The sequence below is a fragment of the Chroicocephalus ridibundus genome, chromosome 7, assembly GCF_963924245.1.
Source record: "Chroicocephalus ridibundus chromosome 7, bChrRid1.1, whole genome shotgun sequence".
Lineage (NCBI taxonomy): Eukaryota > Metazoa > Chordata > Aves > Charadriiformes > Laridae > Chroicocephalus > Chroicocephalus ridibundus.
The window spans coordinates 8,037,420-8,063,368 of record NC_086290.1 but is presented as its reverse complement, the minus strand read 5'-3'; the positions used below and the strand labels follow the sequence as shown (position 1 = coordinate 8,063,368).

The following is a 25,949-nucleotide window of genomic DNA, read 5'->3' as shown; positions in this document are numbered from 1 at the left end:
AGTATTCCTGGCTGTGCTTGTGGGTCTTGCGCATTTTATTATTTTACTGATTATGGAGACTGCATTTAACTAAAATCACGGTAGTAAAGCATTGTTGCCAAAAAAATAGAACATTGTTTGCACCGAAGAGGCCCCAGCTGGTAAGTCTCACTGTGTGACCTGCTTTGTCCCGTGTCCCCTTGGCTTGGAGGTCATCCCTCCCTGGGGACTCGCTGCAGGAGCTGGGAGCGCTGGCTGGCCGAAGGCATCTGCCTCCTGCACATCTGTGAGCACGTTTGTGGGGAGGGACACTTCAAAGCAGGAAAGTGCTGGACAAAAGTGCTGAAACAGTAATTCCACCTCTAAAGACGATGTACCAAAGTGTGAGCCTTTGGTGTTTCAGCAAGAACCAACTGTTGCCTGCAATGTAAGTAATCGGTACAGCGGATCTTTGAAGTGAAAGCCGCTAAACCACTAGAGACCCCTCAGCTTTAATTTCCTCCCTGCTGCCGGAGGGGGAGATGGATGGGATTTGCCCAAGGCCGCCCTGCAGGCTTGGGTTCTGCTTGAGGCTCAGCCCTGGTAAAAGGAAGTTGATGTCACTTGGTCCTTTTGAATAGGTGCCGCCCTGACTCTGCTCCTTGCTCTGTGGTGACGGGTGACCATCCTGCAAGGCCCGTGTCATTGAGAGGCGAGTTCAGAATAATGGGGTTGGCTGCAACAGCGTGAGCTGACAAAATGGGATGTTTCCTAGTTATCTGCCAAACTCACTTAGAAGAGCAGCCCTTCTGCCCAGGCTTTGGCTAAATGTACTTCCAGCCTCCCTGCATCCCAGCGTTTTTGCTGGTGCCCATGTCAGTCCCTGCTGGATCTGGATGCTGGGGTTCTCCTGATCCGCTCCCAGTGAGCGGGCTGGAGGCTGCCAGAGGAGCAGCAGAGTGGGCAACCGATCACATTAAACAGGTAAAAAGTCAAGAAACGTTTAGCGCTGCCTCAAATACCGCTCCTGTGGCTGAAAGGAAAACATCAGCTCCCAAACGTGGGAGGAACAGGAGAGGGAAATATCCCTGCCTTCTCTGCTATTTGATTTAATTACGCTCTCCGATTGCGTAACCCGGCCCCACATGCCAGGCCGCAGGAATGTGTTTTTGTGTGCGCCTCCTGCGCGGTTACTGCTCCTCCATAAACACGGCCACGGGCTCCCTGATGTGCTTTGTCACAGCACCACTTGGTGGCAGCGCACCCAGGCAGGCTCTTGGGAGTCGTGGTGAGGAATCACAGGTGCTGCGAGCACAGCCAAACGCTTCCCTACCTGCAGGCTGCGACAGCCACACAAGCCCGTGCTCCCCAGGGATACTCGCTGGGCAACAGCTTCAGCGGTTCCTTCTCCCTGGCGCTGCGGAGGCAGCTGGCTGCTCTCGGGGCCTCGTTAATACTCCAGCCTCACAGACTTGAAAAGAAAACGGTTAGTAAAGATATTCCTTGAGTATAAATTTGACTAGCTAGGAAAAATGCACTGCCATTGTGGATTAATAAGACTTAATACTTATCTAGTGACCTAGCAGCTCCATGAGCTGGCCCACCAAAAAAAACACAGAACGCCAGAAACAGCTGCATTTTCTTCCCAGGCAGCTGGGACGGCAGAACTGCGAATGGTGCTATCAGTGGTGTGCAACGCTATGGTGCATTCCCAGATGCAGGTGTGCCTAGAGCTGAATTTGACCACGTCTGAGAAGCATCTTGTCTGGGGTCGTTACTTCAGATCCATTTCTGGAGCACCATTTTCAGCAAGGAGCTTCTTTTGAGGCTCCATTTTTCCATCGTGGTTGGATGAAGCTTATTTATGGCTTACCTAATATTGCTAGAAGTGAAATGGATCTAAATCAGCAAATTTCTGGATGACAATCTGGGTTCAAAGAATCTAGCATTTAGCTGTAAGTGGACCACTATCATTTTCCATTATTAAAAACCGACCTCGTGCCTACCTGGGGCACACGGGGCATGGCTTGGGATTCAAGACTGCAGCTGGTATAATCCTTACTGTAAGAGTTCCCGATAGCTTCCTTCTCTGCTGAACAATATGGCCAAATTCAAAGCCCCTGCTCAGACTCGTAGTCACTTTCAGGGATTAATTTGCAATTCTGAGTCTGGCCAGACTTTAATAAGTGTCAGTTTGCAGTCTCTGTACTGGCCAGTGCTGTTTCTTGTGTGAAGACTGAAGCTCCTGCCCTGTGTCCCATGCACACCAAAGCGGACTTGGCAGTGCTGACACGCTTCTGCGGCCTGTGATCACCAAGCAAAGTATTATGTTGGGCAGTGCCCAGTTTTGGGTGATTAGTCCAAGTGCTTTTGAGCTATTTCAGCTTTTGAAAAAAAGTCCACCTTCGCTTAGCTCAGCTGGAAGCACGCTTGTTATTGCATAGATAGAAAATCAACTGGCACAGACATTTAATAAAGGAAACTAATATAGAAACGGTTACCTTTGAGGGTGGCTGGCTAGAGCGTAGTAGCTCCGTGAATTGGATGAGCAGTTATTTTCTCTTCTATTGTCATGTACCACACAAGGGCTCCCTGGTGCTCGCTGGCTTTAGCAGCAGGTATTTGCTTTCATTTCCGAGTATCATTATCTTCTGGTCTTTTACGTATCACAAGTATTTCAGTTATTTTCTTGTATTTACCTGCTAATATCAGAAATGCTTTGAAGCACCTGTGGTAACCGAAAAGCTTTTGCAATTGATTTAATTTAATCTGATAAGAAAAAGTATGATTAACTTTTTTAACCGCATCTCCTTTTCAAAGGCTACGCAGCTGGAGTCTGTACTTACTTACAAACATCCCCTGAGAGCGTTCCAGAGCTGCAGGAAGAAGTGTGAAACGTCATTGGCTAAGGATAACTTCATTGGATCCAAGGATAATGGATCAGGAACTTGTGTAGGAAGAAAGGGTCTTGGGGTGGTATTTGATGCTTAAAAATCCACCTGGGATGAGGACAGTGACAACTCCTATACTTTCTGGAGTCCTTGCTGAATGCATTTATGAAGTGGTGCTTTGTAAGCGTTGTACGTGCTTACATGAGTGACATGATGATCTCTGACATCATCCTATGACAGCAAGGCACAAGCAGCATCACCACTGATAGCAACAGTATTATAAAGTTTGCATACAAATATTTATAGAAACTTAACTGACCCAAAATATGTGTAAACAAACTGTAGGAGCAGAAAAAAAAATCATTTTGCCGTAAAGTGTCATCCGTATTGTGCAGCTCATGTAGGCACTGGCAGGTCAGGGAAACCTTTGGGTGGTCTGGAGTTGGCCTTTACTAAAGATTCTTAAGGATCTGGCTTGCTAAGTGCCATATGATGGGAAATACGGTTTTACCATCACAAGGCACCAGTAAAAAAAAAAAAAAAAAATCAGTCTAATTGTACATCTACTCGAGTTTGTGTAGTCTATTGTCATGTAGACACGGGCATTTCTGGCTACTTGGCTACTTACTGTGGTCCTATTTCAAACTGTAAGGTGTAAACAGAAGCAACAATTCTGGTTCTGTGTTGTGAAAACCAACCTGGAATATATAAAATCAAGAGAAAATAGATATAGCCAGAGAATCCAGTTTAATAGGCTGCTATACAGGAAGACTTTGTTCTATGATACATTCTGGAAATAAGTTTTCAAATGTTACTTACAGATACTGTATAAAATAGATACCAGTTTTATTGATTATACATCAAGACTCTTTGATAATTTAACCTGCTATTAAGTAATATAGAAGATGCGTGATGGAAGGTGAGCAACACTTTACAGGACAATCTAAATCTAATAAATAGATCTGTACCTCGCCACCAGATTGAGCCACTGCTGTGCCATCGTCAGACTACAGAGCAACCACAAAGTCACGCACGCTGGTACCTCTGTGTAAAGTACAACAGAAGATGAAAATCCCATTCCCCAAGCAGCTCCTCTTCCTTGCACGACTTTTTGCCTTTGGTCTGTACAGTAATACTGTGTGTGCTTGTTTGGTCCATGCAAAGCTATGAACAGTGTCTCGTTAAGAAAAATAGAATTTAAATTGAAGAGGTATAGTTTCTGTTAATTTAGGATAAAATGAATTATCTCTCTGATCACAGAAAGGTTTGTACCCGCTCTTTCTGTGCGTCTATTTGAATGGAAGGGGAGGAAGTAGCTACTTAAGTGTTTTAAGCAACACAGCTCTTGGTGTCAGGACTCTACATAGGATACTCTGTTAGCCGAAGAGGTTAGCGAGGATTGTACTCCTGGTACAGCATGTGTTTGGGAAAATACAGGCCAGAGGAGGAAAAAACCAAGATCTGAAACTGGCACTTCTTTACCCACAGGCTTATCACACCATTAAGAACACTTTCACTCTGGAATATACAACATGGCAGCTGGGTTAAAACTGCAAACTGCATGTTTTCTATTGTCACAGGAATCAATAGCGTACTTGAAAAAAAATGCTGCTGTTTCGCTGAATTGCAAGCAGTGTGCACATATGCCAGTTTTACAGAGAGATTTCCCATTAAAACAAACGTCAACAAAACCAGACCACGGGAAACAAACTGCATATTTAGTAAAATACCGTTGGCACCACTTGCCAAAATGTACGATGCTGTAGTTTTACAGTCCTTACAGAGGAGAAGGTGTGATCTTCACTCAAACATTTCATAGTGGCGCGTTTGCCTTACGCGGGGTACCATATCGATAAGCAACCTGCAGAGGAAAGCACAAGAGCGTTGATGCAGAGACCAGGAACGCCCGGGAACTGGGGTGTTCTCTTTACTTATAAATATTCATTTATTTTATGAATTAAAAAGAACTCTGCTGTTGTAACAGCCTCATCGAGCTTTCTCCCGATCAGAATTAATTCCGTCCTACAATTAATTCTGCTAAAAGGGGGTGTAAAACGAACTGTGTGGAGAGGGGGCTCTCCTTTAGGAAGCCTGGCCGCAGGGCTGCCTTGAGAAATTCAAACGCACAGCAGCACTCGCTTTTGGCTGGAGACGCCGTGGGGGCTTCGGAAAGGGAGTGTTGTAGCAACTTGTTTCACACCAGGCTGCTGCAAGACGTAGAGGAGAACTGCAGAAGTTTCACGAACTATATAACCGGGTAGTCGCCAAATCAGAATTTAGTTTTATCCTTCGTTGTGTCTTGGTGACACAATGGCTGAGCACGCTGTCAAGCAGCGCGATGGCATGTACGTAGCATGAGTTTCAGTAGCAGTACAAAATGCTTCTGATGCTGTTTGGGATGTTTAAATAAATACTTTTGTATGGATTTACCTCTACAGTTTTCCAGAACAGTTAGTTTTACAATGGAATAGCGATTATAGTGATTTTTTTCCAAGAAAGGTATTCCCCATTAAAATGTTAATTTAATTTTCCAGGTTTAAAAAAACCCCAGACAGCTTCCAGATGACAGCTTACTGCAGCCTGGCCAAAGTCTGCTTCTCACCAGGCACAATTCCAATTAACCAAGATGCTACAGCTCTCCTGTTCTCTGATGGCAGAAAGGGGGATAAAAGACAAAATCCTTAGTTAGATTCCATGCAGCCAAGGGAAATCGTGGCAGCAATGAAGCGCATGGCAAAATTTCATTTTATTTTATTCTATTTCTGGTGTCGTGAATCAAGAAAGCATCTTAAAATTCAGTAGAAACAACATTTGAAACACGACTGGCTAACCTTCAGTTCAGAAGTTGCTAGAGGGTAGGGATACGATGGAACTCACTAGCAAGGTCATTCTTTAAACTCGGGTGCCTTACCTTTAACCTAGACTTTCTTTGGGAAAAAGCAGTGCTTTCAAATGTGCCATAAAAGCAATAAGGACTATTTTTATCCAAGATTTGTGGTTATTTTTCAAATATTTCAAACCTGGTATTTCCAAATTCAGGTATACAAAAGTCTTCTAAAATTATTCCAATTTCTTCGTAAGCCCTGGCTTCTTTCCAGCTGATGTGAGACACACACAATCTTTTAACCCTTGCCACACCCTCTGCTTCAGCATTGGCAGCTAGTCTGCTAAATTCCAGTGACTGATTTTACTGGAGTGATATAAGCATTTAAGAGCTACAGCTTATTACATTAGAGAGCCAGCCCATCTGCTGTACGTGCCGAAATACCTGCTAGCAGGAGATACTCACTTGACTCCATAGGCAAATATTGTAAGTCCAATTAAAACTCCTATACTGCCATCCAGATACCAGACAGAAGAGTTGTGTTTAAAAACTTCTGCGCTAAGGAGGATGGAAAATCCCATTATTCCACCTACAAGAGAGTTGAAACCTAGAAGAGGGGGAAAGAAATAATTAAAGGAAGAACCAAATCTCCAGGAATTTGCTTTAACCATCTCACCTAAGAGGAGGTAATCTGTAGGGAGAGAAGGCGTTACTATACCAGTGCCACCAGTGAGGAGCACAGAGCCTTGGGAGAGGTTACACAGTGGCACCTATGCGCTCTTGCCCTGTATAACATGTGGTTACCCAGAGGTCTTTGCCACCCTTCGTTTCAGCAGAGCAAACACGGAATAGCTGGTGTCTGACCAGCATTTAAGAACACTGTTACTCATCCTGGCTGATATAAATAATTTACATTAATTTCCCTGTACTGTGCGTCTTGATTTTTTCATTCTGTGTTTAGCTCTAAATCACAATTCTAACTGCTCTTTACTTCATAGACTTTCACCTCTTGATGGTCATTTTCCAAGCAGCAATATTCCTTCAAAATAGTGGACCTGCTCCATGTTGACTCTGACAGTCAAGCACTTATCCCTTGTAGCTTATCACCATGAATGAACTATCTTTGAGCTGTAAAACACTGGCTGGCTGGTTGCAGCCCTGGGTACGATGCTGCAGCCCAGTTATCTTCCAAAGAACCTCTGCGTAATACATGTACCATTGCTGCACGTGCAAATAGCCCTGGTTTGAACTTTATAAGGTACCCAAGGGCTCTCACTTTCTCTGAAAATGTGGACACTGGAGTCCAGCATACCCAAGGAGCTCATGAAAAGGAAAATGGTTTTGCACAGTACCATTTCAAAGACGTCCTCCTGAAGCTTTTCACCCCATTTCATGTATTTACTTCCATGTATTTGGCACTACATCTTAGAGCTGCATACGCTGCTGAATGCATTAGGGAAGACATACAGGATAATCCTACAAGCATTTTCTGTTTATGCCTTGGATATATCACAGGGGCTTCCTATCAATTTATTCACAATTTTTATGAACATCCTCTTAGATTCCTCTTTCTTTTTCAAACCTTTTCTCTTTGTCTCCAAGATTGTCCCTTCAAAATTCTCCCAGAGCTTTTGGAATAATTAATGCTATTTTTCCTTCAACTCTTGTTTGATTGGTTATTGTTTTGGGTTGGTTTTTTTTTAAGTCATTCCTTGTGTTCATTTTTTTTTCCCCTAAATTCCCTTTTTCTGATTTTTTTTTTTTCTCAATGATCCAAAAGACATTACTGTTGTTCTACAAAAAGAAAGTCACTGATAATGCATTCGTTTGGTAGATACATATACTATTTAACCTAGTTAACAAATGAAAAATAGAACTTCCACTATTCTGTATTGTTTGGTGAGTCAACTCTAGTCAGCTGCTGCTTATAGTCCTTAGCCGGCTTTCTTCCAATTCCCCATGACTGCCAACAGCCACGTACACGACACATTCCTGAATGTCTCCTTTGATCCAGACCTCTCACAGTCAGTCCTTACCTAAATCACGTTAGTCTTTCTGAAAGATGTAGCTAAAAAGTGACCTTTCCTAGGTATCCCTACAGCTGAACTAGTTGTAGAAACCCTCAATATTGTGATGAAGATGCATCAGATCCCCAGCAGCAGGTCCATCAAAGCAAAGGAAACCCCGGCAGGGAAAAGCACGTGTTACTCAGCAAGTCTGGGGCAGAACGGGGCATACAAAGGTTTCCGGCTTCCAGCCCTGCAAAGAAAAAGGGGTCGGGGTTTTTTGGACTTGGGCAGTACATGCTACCATTGGTATCGCAGGTGTTGCACGTAAATGTCTGATTATTGGATTAATTATACCCGTAGAGTTAAACCAAAATAGATATTATCACTCTGTCAACACTCTGGTCTAGATGAATCCCGATCCTTTTTTATTCCCAGGCAATATAACTTAATAGTGCTAATACATGTCAATGAAATATATTGTGTGTGTGTGTGTGTATTTAAAGAAGTATAAATTAATTAACTACGATTTTAAACCAGGATTACTTCCCCTGCTCCATCTTAAGTCAGAACCTATAACCACGATAGGCAAAAGGCGGTAATAATAAATTTTCTTGCCATTATTGGCTGATGTTTCCAAAGGATCTAAAAGCTACTGCCAAAGGAAGTTCTTTTCTCTTCCTGACTGTCTTTTTCCATCAAACCTTTCTTTGCTGGTGAGGCAGGAAATGATGTAATGTCTGCAGGTATCCACCCAGACACCACGTTCTGCACATAAGGCCACCACAGGAAAAAACAGGTGGCTAAATCTGGGAAGGAAACAGGTATCTGAAACCTACAGGAAAGTTGGCTGACAATACCCAACTGCCACATCTCTGCATTTCTCCTCCGAGATGTTACAAAATTCAAGATAGGAAACGAATGGTTTTATTAACTAAAAGGTCATGAGCTTTTGCTATAAACAAATTGTACAAATAACATTTTGCCTTATTAGGATTCATACATTTAGGCTTTAAAGAGATATTGTTATCAAGCCCTACTCTAAAACAAAATTATTCTTTAAAAAAATCAATAATATACTTTGACGCATACGACAGAGAATTTGCTGTTTTGAAAATAAACCTATTTTTCAGGAAGAAAAATATGTGCTCTTGTTACTCAAAACAGTTTGTTGGTCTACAGCCAGTGATCGCAGGAGGTAAATTAGCAGGAAACAGAAAACACTAAAAAAAGATATGCAAGGGAGTGCTAAATCTGCCTCAGCTGCTGAATCACATTGTCTCCTCCTGATTGTTAATAAATCAAGTATATATGTAAATACGTCTTGTGAAAGAAGATATTTAACCTCACACGGTAAGATCAGCCTCCTACATTTCCTAAAGTAGTTCCGAAGGAGAGAAAAGAGAGATAAAACCAGACCGAGGTAATTGCGTACTTTATTTCCTAATTTTTTTAATCAAAGAATGAGCAATCTCCAGCTCAGAAGCAATATAATTAGCACGAGGATGTAATTATGGGGGAAGAGATTTCTGTGCCATACAGGAGACCAATTCAGAGCTAGCCTTATTCAGGAATTTTCCAGCTAATATTTTGTCTGAAAAAACTGCTCTGTTGCAAAAACAAGCCACTATTTTTAAAGGGAGGGTTAATAATTTGCCTGCCTAGACCCGGTTCTGAAACAGCGGATGTGTCCCACTTGCACTCTGACAGCGAAGGCAGACAGAGGCACTGGTCTGCACTTCCCAGGATCCTTTGTGCAGGTTGGACACCTTTTTGTTTCAAAATGTCTAGGGTGGCAGAGTCCATAGCAAAGAATAAGATCACTGAAGAGCGTGGTCTGCTGGGAGAGACTCACAAACGCAGGGAGGCAGTAGCTGAGTCGTAACCCCCGCACTGCTGGTTTGATTCCTTTTTTTTGCTTATTTTTTATTTAAAATACAAATATTCGTGAAGTATTTATATAAATGGGACAATATAAAATATAAATACTGATAACATGTGTTATCACGAAAAAAATTCTGAGTATGTTTAAATTACTTAAAATAAAGCAATTGTGTGTATCCCTAGAGTAAGCTGAAAATTGAATTTCCTTAAAGTGAAATCTTTAGTGGAGTAAAATAATTCATGTACCACAATCCACGAATCATTAACACCCTACTGTGTATGTTTACAGAGTATTTCAGACTGCCCTGTGCTTGCAGATAAAAACGGGTAGAAATCTGTAGGGCGCTGTGAAGTCTCCGCCATCAGTGGCCTCGCTTGTTTGCAGAGTAGATCCCTGTGGCTTTCTGAAGGTTCACAAGCTTGAGCCCTGTCAGTAAGAGGTGTATCTGGACCCACTTTTAAAATGTGACTTTAAACACGGCTTTAAAACCAGCAACAGTCAGGCACTACACACCCGAGCCAACAGAGTACCGGCAGTGCAGTCTCCTAAGGATATAGTGGATGAGATTCACCTTGTGCCAAACTGCAGCAGGGCAGGAGGAGTGTGGGGCAGGCAAAGGCTTTGTTTTACACATGTGATGCTCCACCAGCCCTACTGAGTGGCAGGAACAGCACTACTGTGGCAAGTTAAGGCTACAGGGGGTACATAAGAATGATGGTTGCGATTCCTGCTCAAGGCAGGGAGGCGTTTTCTGCAATAGACTTGCTTCATTCTAACTGTAGGGACGAAACTGTTCACCAGGCATGGGCGGTGAGGACAGACGTGACAACCAAACCTATATAAAGTGGTGTCATATCCCCCCTCTCTAGTCTAACCTCTGACTAATACACACCTAAGTCATTCTATGCTCTACCTCTAACTCTCCCTTATTGCTTACTATCCACACGTTAACTGTTTGACTTCCACCACACACACCCATTTCAGCTGAGAGGCTAGTGGTACCACAGACTGTTCTGGGTTTGGGTTTTTTTCCATTTCCCAGTGGCCACCTTATTTCAATGCTCTTTCACAGTTGCCATCATGTGGGGGTCACTCGTATCCTCTGCGTCTACAACATTCCCTGGAAGAGTCTACAAATGTAGCAGGATCAACTTCACACTCACCATCGGTTATCAGCGCTCTGCTTGTGAGGACCTTTCCCAGCATAAATTTGATTACTGCCAAGACGGTGCAAAGGATTCCACTTAAAACAGAGACACTATACAGAAAATCGTCCTGAAAAAAAAAGATACCAGACATTAGTATATCTTCTGGTCATGCCTCACATATTAAATGACAAATAGTACTAGTTATTGTGCAATTATTTGTGCCACTGAAGTATATAACCTGAGAAAAAGATTTCCCGAGTTAGGACTTTCACAAAAGCTGGTGTTTATTTTGCTTATACTGCTGTCTGTAATTGCTTTTGCAAACATAATTAATGATGGTTCCAAGCAACAAATTTTGAATTGACCCAAACTCCTCAGAATCAGGAGGTTATATACCTGCAGGGCTGACTGCAGACGGCCTAGTGATCTAGCGTCTAATGCAATCAGTAACCACGTTCCCACATGCAGGACAAAGGCTTGAGAGTAGAATCCAACTTACCAGACCTTTGGTGATTTTTGGTGTGAGAAATAACCATTTAATATTGATTCCGATTCTGCACTTGCTTTGGGTTTGTTTGGTTTCCTTCTTGTAAGGTAAAGTCTGGTCCAAACTACATCCGTAAGAGTTTTGATACTGATGTGCAAAGTAAAGTTTGGCTCTTTCTTAGAAAACAGATTTTCCATGGGCTTTCATTTCACGGCTACAGAAATACGCACATTGCTTACTCTGAACGTGTACGATGGGCTCCCTCAACAGAAGGCTGCGTGTCTAGGTAGGGCAAATAAAAGGTCATCTGTAGGCACCGACCTCTCTGTGCTGACTACTTAAGTGTTTGGTTGGGGTGGGAGGAAACACTCCAGGGTGATGAAACATCAGCATTGCAAGAAGGTGCCTAAAGGAGTCCCTCTGCCTTCTCCCCCCTGAGGTACATCAGCCCACGGGCTACGCAGAAAAACCCAAGCGAGCTCTTAGCACGCTTGCCTGCCACAGAGCTTTGAAATAGATTAATTTATTACTCTTAATAGAAGCTTTATTTTAAGCTGCTGCAACATCAGTACAAACAAAGGAAATAGGAAGAATTATTTATTTATTTTATCTGCAGGTCTAAGTGGGCCAGTGCCACTGGGACCCCGCTACTGATTAAAACATTCTGGCAAAAATCCCCGTTGATAGTAAACGTTGTCATGATGATTCATCGTCAGCTCCCTCCATTTTCATTATTTTAGCAGCAATTCAAAACCCAAAGAAATCAAAAAATGGTTTTGAAAGCTGCTTAGGAAGATACTGGGAATTAGATTACCGGTATAATGTACTCACATCCCTAAATAAATCATTCAATATATTTTTATACCATTTTTTATGTCATATAATTTTCAAAGTCTACTTCACTCACTCTCAGTCATGAGCTCATTCTCTCTGCTCCTGGTACAATATTGAATATTAAGACAAAATGGACTGAGGGAAAGAGAGTAAAATAGAAGCAGTGAGAACATAGAACTCGAGGACTGAGTAAAGCAAGATAAAAAGGATTTGTAAAATTATTCTAACAAAACAACTGGAAAATACCCAAGCAATTTTGGAGCGCTAAGCCTAAGGAAGGACTGGGAATATTTGCTTGCTGTCAGCCTAGCAAGGAAAGCTGGGAGCTTCCAGAAGATCTGAAGTGACACCAAAGCACTGGATAAGCTTTGCAAAAAGTACTTGAAATTTGAGATCCTTGCCAAATTCATGCCTCTGAACTTTGTGCATCCTTCTCAAAAATGTATATACACCATGCCCAAAGACTTAACTTTGATCACCTGACAAAATCTAAGTGGTCTTGAGATTTTATCTAATCTCTTCTACTATTTTATTAGATATTTAATATACAGCATATGTGTAAGACTTCAGAATAATCTGAAGCAGAACGATATGCTCCATCAACCTCGACAACGATCGACAGTTTAATGCTGTTTTTCTCTCCCATCTCACTTGCCAATACTCAATGACTACATGAGATCTCTTATTTCAGCATCAGACTCTCCAAAAACTTACTAATGGCTCCCCGGCATCCCTACCTCTTGTCTTCCTCTTCCTCCTCAGCAAAGCACCAGCTTTGTCACTAGCCCAGAACTGAATGTTGTAGACCCAGTGGAGGTGACAGCACAAATTACTCTGCTCTCAAAAGTTATGTTACTGTCAGCCCAAGGCTGACAAAATGCAGTTTTCCCACACCTATGAAATTCTTGGGGATGGACCTGCAAACAATTACAAATTCACATAGTTTGGGAAAAAAACTGTGAATCCCAATACAAGAGATTTTGAAAATTACTGATACAGTCCAATTATTAATTCAGAATCTTGAAAATGTTATGCCTTATTCCTTGTGTTATAGTGCGAGGTTTCATCCTCTGCATGGCACATTATTCTGAGCTGGTTTGGTTTTTCCCTGTCATGGCACATACCATAAGAGTTTTGGGGTGAATTCAGGGGGTTTTCTGCATGTGTCACTAAACTCACGGTATGTGGAAATGTGTCTTGCCATTTGTTCTGGCTATGCAATTGTGATCAAAATTAGTCTAGCTTCTTTACTGGAATCCAAGAATGACTTAAATGTGATACAGATTTTGGAATCAACTCATAAAAAGTGAATTAATGAACAAGCTTTTAATAGCGGATTCAGGAACTAGAAATTCTTCCTAAGTTTGGTGGTTTTTTCATTGAATCACGGGAGACAAGCTCATGTTGTTGCTGACACTAATCCAATAACCACTGCTGATGCAGAAGACCTGACAAATCAAAGCTCCTTTGTCATCACAGTGGACACAGAAAGGGAAGAAATTAAAAAACGCTGCTCTTAATGCAAACGCCTCAGCAGCTTCTTGCCTTAGTCTGTGCCAAACAGATTTTCAGAATACAATATTCCTTTTTTTTCCCCCCCCTAAACCCTAAATGTATGTAGTAATCTAAAATCAGTTTCCAGTTGTGTGCAGCTTTTCGCAGCACCCACGGGGAGGCGGCAGATACCTCAGTAACTGAGCACATCACACACAAAGACAAAAGCGAAGAACAAAAAAAAAAAAAAATCTTTCCAATTCACTTTCCTCAGTACTTTGCTATGCTTTCTGGGTGTCCAGGCACCCAAGAGCTGGAAGAAGAGGAGCGAGGCTACTTGCTAGTAACAAGAAGGTTTTGCAGATGTAAGAGATCAGGCCAAAATACATGGCAAAGCCCAGCAGCACGGGCAGCCCCCGCGGCAGGTTGCCCAAGCAGGTGAGGCGGTAACGGGAGAGAAATGGTTCAAAATGCTGCCTTGATCGGAAGATGGGACCAGTTTAGTACAGCAGCTGGTTGCACTGGTTGGAAGTGCCTGCTAAGAGGGATTCAACAGATGAGCGGAGGGAGGGTGGGCTGCTGTGGGCTCAGCAGCTGGGATGGAGCCTCGCCGAGGTGGCCGGCCGACGGGACACACGCCGATGGGACACACCACTGACACACATGCTTTGCAGCAGTGCTACGGGCTACGAAGAGTTAAACACATCCTACTGTGGCTGTGAAATGATTCCCATCCAACTAACTCATCCTTTGGAGAAATGAAGAAAAGCGAAGCCGTAATGGAGATCTAAATTAATAAAATAAGCCTGGCCATCTGGCACCATCTCCCTCCGGATCTTCCCGCAGCCCTGCCCTCTCTGTACCCCTTGCCTTCCCATCTGACACTCATTAAGAGCACGAAGCATATCTAGCCAGGCTCACTGTACACGTCCTTGGTGTTACTTTAATTAAAGCAGCAGCAAATTGTGACAGATGATAAAAATTTAAATTCTGATCATTTCCATATGATAAAGGCTTCTCAGCGTGGTAAATAAAGCTCTTTCCTTTTCCATTTCTTTTCATCATATTCCCTCATTACTACTACACTGTACATGAGACCTTAATTAAAGGACACATATATCTTATTAGATGGTTTCATGTATAAAACAGCACTGTACATAAAGTGAGGTGCCCATCCTGCACCGCCATCTCATCACACAGCACTCTAATAGCTGCCATGTCCCTGTTTAAGATTTATTTTATGCAAGATTTTATGCTGTGACAGTTTCCCAAAAGAAAGCTTTCCTAGGATGCTCTTTTTTTGACCCTGGGAAAGGAATAACAGAAGCCAGCAGGCAGCTTTCCTTCACCTTATCCAAGCCATTGTCCCCACCAGTGCAGCCGAGAAGAAGGGTCTTCAAAACCGTGACAACAGTTCTGTCCCCGCTTTCAAGGAAAGCAAAAGCAGCAGTAATCTTATGGCTTAAGGAAAACTTGTTGATGATGATGTTGTGACTTTGATCTCTTTCTGAATCTACTGTAGAAATTAACAAAAAAAAAAAAAAAAAAAGCCACAGGGGATGCTTCAGTGCTTGGCTTATTAGGTGGCAAAATTTTAACCCAGTTCCCAGCCGAGTAACTAAATTTTAGCTCCTCGTCTTTTCCTAGAATGCATCTTGCTAATTCTGGCCCAAAAACTTTGCCCTAATTTCATATATTATTTCTACTAGCTCCCCTCCTCCCCCACTCCTTTAACTACAGCCCTTTCACTTCCACTTCTGGGATGTAAAAATATTCTCCTTTCACAGCATTGAGTGAAAAGGTATTCAGCAGCATGGCAGGAAAAAGGCACGTTCACTGTGCCTCCCCACTGGTCGCAACACATACAATATTACGATTCAAATCTAGCTGCGATCCTCCTCTCTGGCCCTCCTTGGTAGCTCAATTGCAATCCCAAAACCAGCTGCTTCTCCCACCCCCCACCAGCTGCAGGTTTCTTTCCTCTCTTCTGCGCTCTCCTTAGCTTCTCCCGGGAACCAGCCAAAGGCTGAACCACCTCCCCACTCCCGCAGGAGCTGGGAATTACTGGTACCACCTTTTTCATGCCACTTTTCCCCTTGAACCTTTTCTTGCTAAGCTTCATTTATCTTGGCTGAGGAGACAGGGATGCAGTTCTGGAACACTACAGATGCTGTTGGCAGGAGCGATGTCATGGCTAGCCCAAAACGAGCTATGTTTGTGTTGTTAAATATTAATTTTGCCCATCTCCACAACTCACCATCTGTCTCACAGGTCCTAACAATGACCCTTCTTCAGTCCAGGTGAAGAAGAAGAGGTGGTCACGGTCCTCCCTAGTGCCTGTTGGGTCCTGCTACCACCCTGCTTCTCATCCCCACCACCTCCACACGCCTTCCGCTGCCTCCCGCTCCTCCAGGTCCCCCAGCAGCTCTCATGCCATATGGGCGCACTGGCTGTCAGATCGCTAAAAGCCGCTCTATGCAGCATGTCACTTAAAAAAGGACTGGTTTCCTCCCCACTCTCCCCCTGAAGGATTCTGTTTATATAGATATTAAGAGAGATGTTTCTAATACAAACACTTTTTTTTAAAAAAGGAAAAATAGGTCCAAATCTCTGTCACACTTTCTCCCAAGTAATCGTTAGTTTATGTAATCAGTCTAGAGGGAGCTTCTGGGAAGGCAGCGGGTCCCTCTCACCAGCTAACTTCAAAAGGGACAAGAGTTTTAATTGCACTTCACTGTCAGAAAACAAACCAACAGCCCCGTGTCTGACTCGAGGAGGAGAGACAGTCTCTTCACATGGAGATATAAAGATCTATTATTAGTACAAAAAAAAAAAATCTTATGAATGTTTAAACTTGTATCCCTGGTGCTGAAGTGCTGTGACAAAGCAATTCCACTGCGCAGAGCACTTCTTCAAGAAAAAATAGATAACAAAGACAGGATACACCGAATGCTGTGGTGGGGGCACGGGGGCCAGGACCGAGGGGCTACGAACTCCAGAGAACTATCTTAGGTCACCTCTGGGCTCCTCCAAAGGGTCTGCTTGAAACTCTGCAATCACTCGTGCTCCACATTTTCCCAGAATTCATTTATATTTTTTTAGCATCAAAAAGCTATAAAACATAATTTAAAATGGTATTTGTGCACCCTTGGAAGTGTCTCTCTAGTGACACTGCCATTTCTCCAAGTAGCAGGGCATTGAGACCAGCAATACATTTCACATAACTACCAAGCGGCTGGCACTTGCCAATTTATTTCTTATCCCTGCGTGGTAAAGTCTGAAAACAAGACTCTCCACCAATCACTTGAACAGAGTGAAGTGCAGTTGATACTTTTTCCTAACCCTGGCGTATTAGCTAGTTCAAGTATCCACAGTGTTCTCAACAAACTGTAAGAAACGTGTGTTTCAGGATTAAATTAATTGCTTAAGGCCAAACACCAAACCACCAAACCATACGTAATAGGTAACATCATAAAACAGGATTCTAATGTATACTTAATATAGATGGTACTTTGACTTGAAATGGTAATAAATTACATACATATGAAAGAGATTAGAAATGCATAGGGAAGTATGCGTAAAGACACAGATTATGTGTATATAATCACAAGTATTATTTGTTATATTGCTATTGAGCTATGATTCAACTGCTGACATTGATGCATATATTTATGTTGTATTTATTATAAACGATTAAATTAGTAAATAAATTAGAACTTATAAAGCTACACTGTGCCATCCCTACCTTCCCATTTCAACTGTAATCAATAGGATACGATAGAATTACATGCCGCCTGATCTTTCAAATGATTTCATTTATAAAAGCATTGGAGGCGCCACATCAGATGTGCTGCACGTCTTTTGTACACAAACTGATTACATTTTTCCTTCTTTGTTCTGCAGGAAATGTCAGAAATATGGCATGATGCGTGCTTACTCTTGCAAAAAAGTGTCCTTTGCCATACTAATGAGGACAAATGCCAAACTGCATTGACATTACATGTGTTACACTATTACCAAGGGAAATGCAAGCAGTAACCGAATAGTAAATGGATATTGATTTACAACCCCAGGTGAAATTAAAACAGTCATTCTCAGTGTGGCTGGGTTGGGCTTTGTTAGCCTTCTTTAATGAACAAGAAAAGGTCTGCAGATTCTTTGTGGCAACAGTCAAAATAAAATACGCTATTTACACTTAAATTATATTTATACTACCCAAGAATATATAGTAATTGACAGGAAGAAGACAAATGAGAAAGGATTTTTATCAGGGAGCTGACAAGCATTAACACTAGCAAATGCAAACGCAAAACAATGCTCGAAACCTATGATTAATTTGACTTTTAAATTCCTTTCTCAATATATTAACAAAACATAAAAAAAATCACTAAAATTTACAGAAATCCAAGCATGATGTCATCAACAATATGCAATATCACTATTCCTCCCAATTTGTACTGAAACGTGAGCGTACCAAATCCTCAGGGTCAGCACTGGCTGTGGATATAACTCTCTGAAACATCAATAAAGGAATGGCAATTCCTTTTCCTACTGGGAATTATCTTATTATGGCTAACATAGGTTGGAGAACAAATGCTGCGAGTAACAACAGAGGAAATGCTCTGAATCTGATAGCTAGGGGAAAAAAACCATAGTCAATCATTTCTGAGCCAACAAGAAGTGATCTATTTTAGGTTCAACACTCAACATTGTAGAAAAAAACCCCTTAAATTACATGATCTGAGAAATATTAATTTAAAATTAAAGGTAAGGGTAAACAGAAAGGTCTTCTATTCCAACTGTCAAATACTGATTGAGTAGCTTTGTAAGTCAGGTACTGAAAAACAGCTAAAATTATCAGAAATGTTAGTTCCAAACACCCCAGAAAGAAGAGCAGCTGGCCTACTTCTTCTAACGCTAGTGTATTAGGAACAAAGAAAAAGAGGAGTGAGAGACAAAAAAAAAAAAAAAAGATCTGATCCTTGAAAAATATTTCCTTAGGTGTCAATGATATGGAACTGAAATAATAACTGCAGCATGTCATGCTGAAGCAGACCCTCAAAGAGTACTCACAACTCTATAAAAAAAAACGAAGAGCATAGAAATAAGTGGAATTTGTAGCTGTAAGGTTCCCACATATTAATGGCACACGTCTTTCCCATAAAAAAAAATTGTTTTCTTTGGATTTTGTGATCTTTCTGTATTTTTTTAAATTGAATTTCCAGAAATGCTTCATCTTCCTTTGGAGGTAAAATTTGTGTGGGGGTGTGTATGTAGACACATGTGGATTCATGACTTCCTGAATTAATTCATTTAAAAACACAATAACTAATACAACTCTATGGATCGATTGTTGGAAAACGCTGCTTTACAGCACAAATATTGAAAACGCTAGCACAAGGGATTGTATTTTGAACGCTGGGGATTAATATATATCTCAATTACTTTACACGAAAATTTTCCCCATGATAGCAAAAAGTGTATAATTAATACAAATACAGAATTATATAGTCAGTGTATAATTAATTCACCGGTCAACTCTCCTGACAGAGACTGTCATTTTTCAGGGCAGGCCTCTTTTTAATTATAATATAAAGTACTGTGTGCAGAGAAAACCCTAAATTTACCTACTAGCGACAATTTCTGAACTTGCCATTGACTGCAGGAGATGGAATCTACAGTTAAAGTTCTGTAAAAATATCAATTCAGTGCTTAATAGTAATTTGCAAAAATTAACATATTGTACAACTCTCTGGTGACCCCTATACCTTGAATCCTGTGGGCTCTTCAGGCTTTCTCATCTGAAAATAGAGATAAAACTAAAAAGAGAGGTACAAAGAAAGTCAGTGATGACCAAGGATGGGCCTTTAGCCCGACCAGGTATGGCCACGGTTGCTGTTGCATATCGAAAACACACTACCAGGAGTCAAAATTCCAGACAAAGACTTACCATTAAACTTATCCATATTTTAAACCTATGGATAAGTTTAGGTTTGTCTACCTAATTAGGTAGACAAATTAATTAATATGTCTACCTAATTAATCTACCTAGTCATTCATATGCTGCCTGATAGGCTAGTTCTAAATTAACTACAGTCCTTGGCATATCAAGCAAGGGAACCGAAAGGAGAAATACACCATTTGTGTGTTTCCCAAGGTTTTGAAGCGTTCAAAAGAATTACAAAAAACATTGCCTGTGCTGAAAGCATGTGTAGTGACATCCATTACCTATTATTTATTTTTACTTAACACAGAGAAAGAGGTAAAACAAACAACAAGCAGAAATGAAAGGCAGAAGCAGTATTAAGAAATGCAGGAAGTCGGGAGCTCTAATTGCCCTCTCTTCTAGGCCAGCGCAGATCAGGAGTGCTGTCATTCACAGCGTTTCACCAAAATTACATTGGGAATGGAATAAAAGAGAATACAAATAGGTGACTGAAAAAGGCCTGACCGAGCTAAACTCCTCTTTCTAAATGTCTACATAAGTAAATGAAAATCTGTGTTCAAAACATTTGAAAAAGCATTTCAAATGATTTCTTAGTCATGTGAATTTTATATTATTTCTTATTGGTAGTATTTTCATGAAAGCATCTCTTCTGAGATCCACTTCAAGGACAACAGAATCTCTACATTAAAGATCTCATAAATTATTTCCAAGAAAATAACTTCCTTGCTACGTACGTACTAATAACTGACAGATACGTAACCGATGTTATCTTATAGGCAACAAGAAATACAATGAACTTCGTATAATTGATCCAGAATTATTCAGAAGTGACTGACTATGCTTTTAGGATTTTAATCATGGCACCTTACAATGAGCAAGCACATACTTAATTGCTTGATCTGTTTAATTTCTGAAATTAAACTTGTCCATATCATACTGTTTTCTCTAAAACTTAGGCAAATTAAAATGAGCTCAGAGAAATTTTAATTGTTCCCGATTTTCAACTCTGACAAAGTCACTGAAGTTTATCACACATTAAGATGTAAAAAGGATTTACATTTCTGAGAATGATGCGGTCAGTCATGTTGCTCTGCAGTAACATCCCATTAATCTTGGATCCTCCACAAACAGTACAGCAATGTATTCCAAACCATTTCTGTCTTCGAGATTGACAATAGTAGCTTTGTGCTCAGCATCTGAACACCAAGAGCAACATTTTCCAGTTGGGTTTTAGCCACTTTATCTTCCCTAAAATTGAAGTCACACATCTAAAATTTCACAAGATGCTTTGAAAAGTACCCACATCTTTAACGACCTTTCCTTCAAGAAAGACTAATAAAGAGGTAAACTGTACAAAAATAATCATGCGACTATGACTCATGTGTGAAACTTCTGTTGAAGCATGCGTCCTCTTAATCTAGTGCAGAGCTCTTCACCCTGGTTTTATACCAGTTTGGACTCCAGTGGAGTTACACAACCTTTCCTTGGTCTTAATGTTCTGTTCTTGCTCACACCACTAAGATACTTCCCTGGCATCAGAGTAGCACGCTAATATAAAATCTCAGTAACACAGAAATCACCACCAGAAAATATTTTAGGTCACTGTTTGGATGCAGAAGTACTTCACTGCAATGCAAAAATCCATTAGCAGAAAATGCTGTTCTATTGCTTTTCCATATACGTTCATACATGATAGCTAAATTACATGATATTACAGAAGTTAGTTCTATTAACAGTTTGTTCATTGGTGGTCCAAGAAGTGGAAAACAGCATAAGACAGATAAAAGAGTAGAGGCAGAAACTTCTCCCTTTTGCAGATTTAATTTGAGCAGATTCCCACTCTTCTAAGATACTAATGACATCGCCCGGGCAGCTGCAGATTAGCTGGGAACATACTCGATCAGCAAAGACCCAAACAACCGGGATGAATGACTACTTCTGCTGAGACACAGAGCAGCTAAGGGAGCACTACACCAACAGAAAATCAGCATCAGATTCGGGCACAGCTAGAGCAACTGAAAAGGTTTCTATAAAACAACAACCTTTTCCCCAACTATTTTTAACGTAGCAACTCTTCGGCATAACACCTCACTGGCCATGACTTGCAGCAGTAATGCTGTTCTCTCAGTCTCCTCATTTTTCAGTGTTATTTTTAGTTTACACAGAGGTATTTCACCTGTCATACAACCCTTACTCAATCAGTTTCCCACCGTGAGATGTACTGAAAGACTTTGAAATGAGCATCCTTGCCATGTCATTTAAGAGACACTGAACAGAAGTACCATCTTTTTCCATCCCTGGTTCTAATCTACTTTCCAGGCAGAGTTTTAAGGTATGAAAATCCTTTACGTGTGTGCATGTGGCTTTTACCCTGCCTCTAGTCATCCACAGTCCATGCCCTGCCAGACACATCTTCCAAACTGTTGATAGTACTTGAGTACCTAAATGAGGCAGAACAGTCAGCCTGATGTCACAGGAACAAAATTATCTATTTATCCTGATAACGGGTCAAATATAAGCAGTATCCACCCTAACTTTTGCCTACTCAACACAGTTTTAGTGCACCAAAGTCTGAATCCAAGGCAGTCTGTGACAAAAAGGATCTGTACAAATTATTCTTACAGGACACTTGAAATGTAATGGGATCTTCTGTTTGGGGATACCTTTCTGTAGCTCTGATTTCATATTTTTTCCTGTTGTAAATGCATTGCAAAGATTAAAGATGAGGAAGTACAACATGTCTGCAAGTCCTAAATAACACTGATGTTGCAAATAGGAGTCATACCTCCCCATGTAAGAAACAGAGCCCTCACCTGTAGACAGTACCTGTAACGATGGAAGAGTAAGACATAGATGCCATACTTTTTAAACTTTTGTTCCTACTGCTGGAATTATTAGAGCATTTGTCCACAAAGAATTAAGACTGAGATATCCAAATTAATCTGATCTATGCTACCATCAACTCACCAAATGAGTGATCTAATGATTATTGCAGCCTCCCTTCTTACCTTACTTCTGCTTCACACACTCAAGACTATCTATTTAATTGTCCCACTAAATGGAAGTGAAACTGTAGGCAGATTCACTGTTTGGGTACAGCCAAGTTCAGAGGTTGTCCTTTTGCAGGCCATCACTGTAGGGTCTCCCGTTACCCTTAGCAGAATCTCTTTCAGCCTTACTGGCACAATGGCAACCATGCTCACTCCCTAACCTAGTTCTGTCAAAATGTTTTGGTCGAGTTTAAGAACTGACTATTGAAAGTGTTTAAGCTAACCTAGATCACTTTGACAGAACCAGGCTGGTGAACAACTACAAGTGTTGTTACACTGACAGAGCTGAGGAAGCAGTAAATTATGAAGACTGGAAAAGAGGAAAAGTAAAATGCAAAGAGAACAAGAATCATCTGCAGCCAAACAATGCACCTGGCTGCAATTCAGTAACACATTGGTTCATGGGCTTTTGCTACGCTACTCGTCATTACCCGAATTTTGCTAAACTACTGAAAATAAGTTGCTGTAGTTGCCCAGCTTCTTGGAAGTTTCCATGAGAGCACAGGACCCAGGAGGTCATCTGCACTACTAACAGTTTAGAAAACAAGTTGAAATTCCATTTTGGCTTTTTTTTTCCAGCTCTGCCTCCATCCCCTGGTTGAAAGCAAGGAGTTCAGCTTTCTCTCTAGTAATGTGTTGAGAATGGTACTCGGCAGGGCAAAGCCCCAACGCAAAAGTCTGCACACACTTACAAATAGACTAAACTTCACGAAAGCTGAATACAAAGGTCCAAGTCAGGTTGTATATACAATATCTGAACTGAAGCCTCATTTTGTTTGAGCACATCAGGAAGAATCCTCTGGGAGTGGAACCATTGCCAAACAGTTCTCCCAGTGAGTAGCCGGTTTGGATGAGTAGAGCTCACGGAAGCTAATACCCAGTACTGGAAGGAAGGCAAGCAGGACAGGACAGAGCAGAGCTGAGAGAAAGGCCGCTGGGGAGAGCTGCTCTATAGGCCAGGTAGGGGCTGGCTTTCATGACCAAAAGAAAGCAGAGAGCAGAAGAAAAGCCCTTTGTGATGCTCCATGGTGAGCCAGTTGAAAAGCCAGCTCTTTCACCCAGCATGCTCCCCTCACCTGTTTCATTCCTGCTACTCGTACATGGCTCTGGAATTGGAGGCAAGAGCTGGAAAACAAAAAAATACAATCCCAAAATACTTTTTTTTTTTGCATTAAAAATAAAATACTGTAGCCGCTGGAGTAGAAAACTGTGGAAACATTCTTCTCATAAAATTCTACCACTTTCATTAAGCCCAGAGAGACCTCCTCTCTGTAAGCGAACTCCTACAGTCCTGTATAAAAGCTTTAAGTGATTATGCTGAGAAAGATTTGGCCCACAGAAGTAACCATGAAGAAGAGATGGGGTCAAGTCTATAAAAACCCATAAAGATTAGACTCCATCACATAAGGAAAAAGTACTGCTTGACTACTACGACCAGTATGTGTAGACAGGCAGGATACGCACCTACTACAGCTTTGCCGAGTCCAACAGGGCTTGTTGAAAGGAGACACTGGCCTTTCTTAGTCTCGCTGGCAGTGCAGCGAATAAAGAGAACATTTTAAAGAACATGAATCACCTTACCACTTCTGGAAACTCCTTCTTCGCAAGATCATGGATCGCTTTGATCACAATACATATAGATGACAGGAGGAATATGACACCCAAGATAACACAAGCTCTGAGGAAAAAAAGAGAAAAACAGGAAGAAATGTTAAGAACATATTAGGAGTTGTGAAGTCTCCCACTGCTGAAGGATAACACACAACACGAAGTTAATAATAAAAAAATCTTAAGGAGCTAGAGACTTGAATTAAAGATAACAAAAAGAAATGTCTAGTTCCTCTCCAGTTCTTAAAATCTGCATTATATGTGAGAACACAGGGCAGACCAGATGATGTTTCAGAGTGAGATAGAAAGACATGTCTCTTCTGCTCCTGATGATTCATCCCAGAGTCCTCTACAGGTCTGTTTCTCTTTGTTTGTTTTGCTAGGCTCTCACATTAGAAATAATAAGGGAACTTCATTCTCTTTACCAAACCAGGACAGATTTTTTTGGTCTATCTGGTCAGTAGCATAACAGAACCTGAAACATCTGTTTCCTCCCCAGACCTCCAAGTAAAAAAGATTTTAACTGCAGATATTAAAAAAAAACAATAGCAGGTGAGGTGCATCACTTCGTAGGCTGTCCAAGGGGCTCACAATACCCAAATAAGGATCAAAGTCTCATCAGATTAGGTGCTGTGCAGAATTAAGACACTCTATTCCTGCTCTGCAGAGCCTACAACCCAGTCTTATAAAAAGCAAACAAATGGGTTAATGAAGAGAGGATAAAGTAACAGAGAATAATTAACAGAGAATAATTAAGTTTTGTATAGGACACAGGCACGACAAGGCTTACAAAGCACAGAATGCACACCCAGAACTTCACAGTAAAGAACAGAACTCTTGCTTTTGTTCAAACATACAGACCAATACTACTCTGAGATGAAGTTCCACTTGCTGTGAAATACTACAGGATATAAGGTTTTGATTTCGTCTACACAAACAATAATAGCCAGTCTATCACAGTATTGATATATCCGTACCTCCATTTTACTAATTGCACTTCAGATAAAATTCTATTACTATGGACAGATATACACTAAGAGAAATTTTAATGTTAAAAGCATGAAATAGTTAAGAAGTGATACCTGTATATACATCTTTTTCTCCAAAAGTTGTGTTTCCTTTGCTTGTTATTCATCATTTTTTAGCTCAGTTTACAGATGCTATAATTATTCCAGTAGCATGCTACTATTTTCAACAACTCAGACATCAGGCCATCTGGTGGTTGGCAGCACATGCAATGTTCACATCAGGCTCAGTCTAGAGACTGCAGCTGAGATGGCATTGCTCTGCCCAGGTCAGAAGACGCAGCTGCAGCAGTGGCGCAGGTGAGTAGCTGGTCATTTTATATCCCAATACAAGCAAGGCTAAAGCACACTCCAAAAGACAGTCCAAATATTCCTCCAGACAAGTCCTCAGTAAAGGGGCTGCCCTTCTACAGCGCAGGACAGCCAACAAAGAGGCTAGCTTCCTTCCTAGCAATGGAGTGGTGTGCTAGATGAGGGACTCGTCTCAGGTAGACAAAACTCTGCCACACCGATGTTGAGAGATGTTTATCTCCTTTGTAGTAAATTGCAACATAGCCCTCATTATTGTTAAACATAGCCTGTTGTAAAAAGTAGGCAGAAAAGGTTTATGACAGTCTCATTACCCTAGAGTCCTTCCCCAACTCAAACACAAGAACAAAAATCCAGCCCATCATCGGTGATAAAGGAAGAAACTCATGGGATGGATTCTCTGCAACCCTGCAGCAAGAGGTGATCATTAAATGGTTATATGGATGGGAGGAAAGTTCATTTCCCAAAAAGAATGAGTAAAAT

The 25,949-nt window shown here is 41.2% G+C and overlaps 1 protein-coding gene across 2 annotated transcripts in view; it reads right to left on the bottom strand.

The window, feature by feature from the left end:
- Positions 1 to 3,577: 3,577 nt before the first annotated feature.
- The window catches only part of TMEM163 (transmembrane protein 163), a 101,016-nt gene continuing 78,644 nt past the window's right edge, over positions 3,578 to 25,949 (bottom strand). For both annotated transcript variants that reach the window (XM_063341910.1, XM_063341911.1), the window contains 4 exons: positions 24,106 to 24,202; positions 10,728 to 10,839; positions 6,139 to 6,280; positions 3,578 to 4,710 (listed from right to left, as the gene is read on the bottom strand). In XM_063341910.1, the coding sequence (XP_063197980.1) occupies positions 4,650 to 4,710; positions 6,139 to 6,280; positions 10,728 to 10,839; positions 24,106 to 24,202 (412 nt within the window). In that variant the 3' untranslated portion in view covers positions 3,578 to 4,649. The remainder of the gene's footprint in view (positions 4,711 to 6,138; positions 6,281 to 10,727; positions 10,840 to 24,105; positions 24,203 to 25,949) is intronic.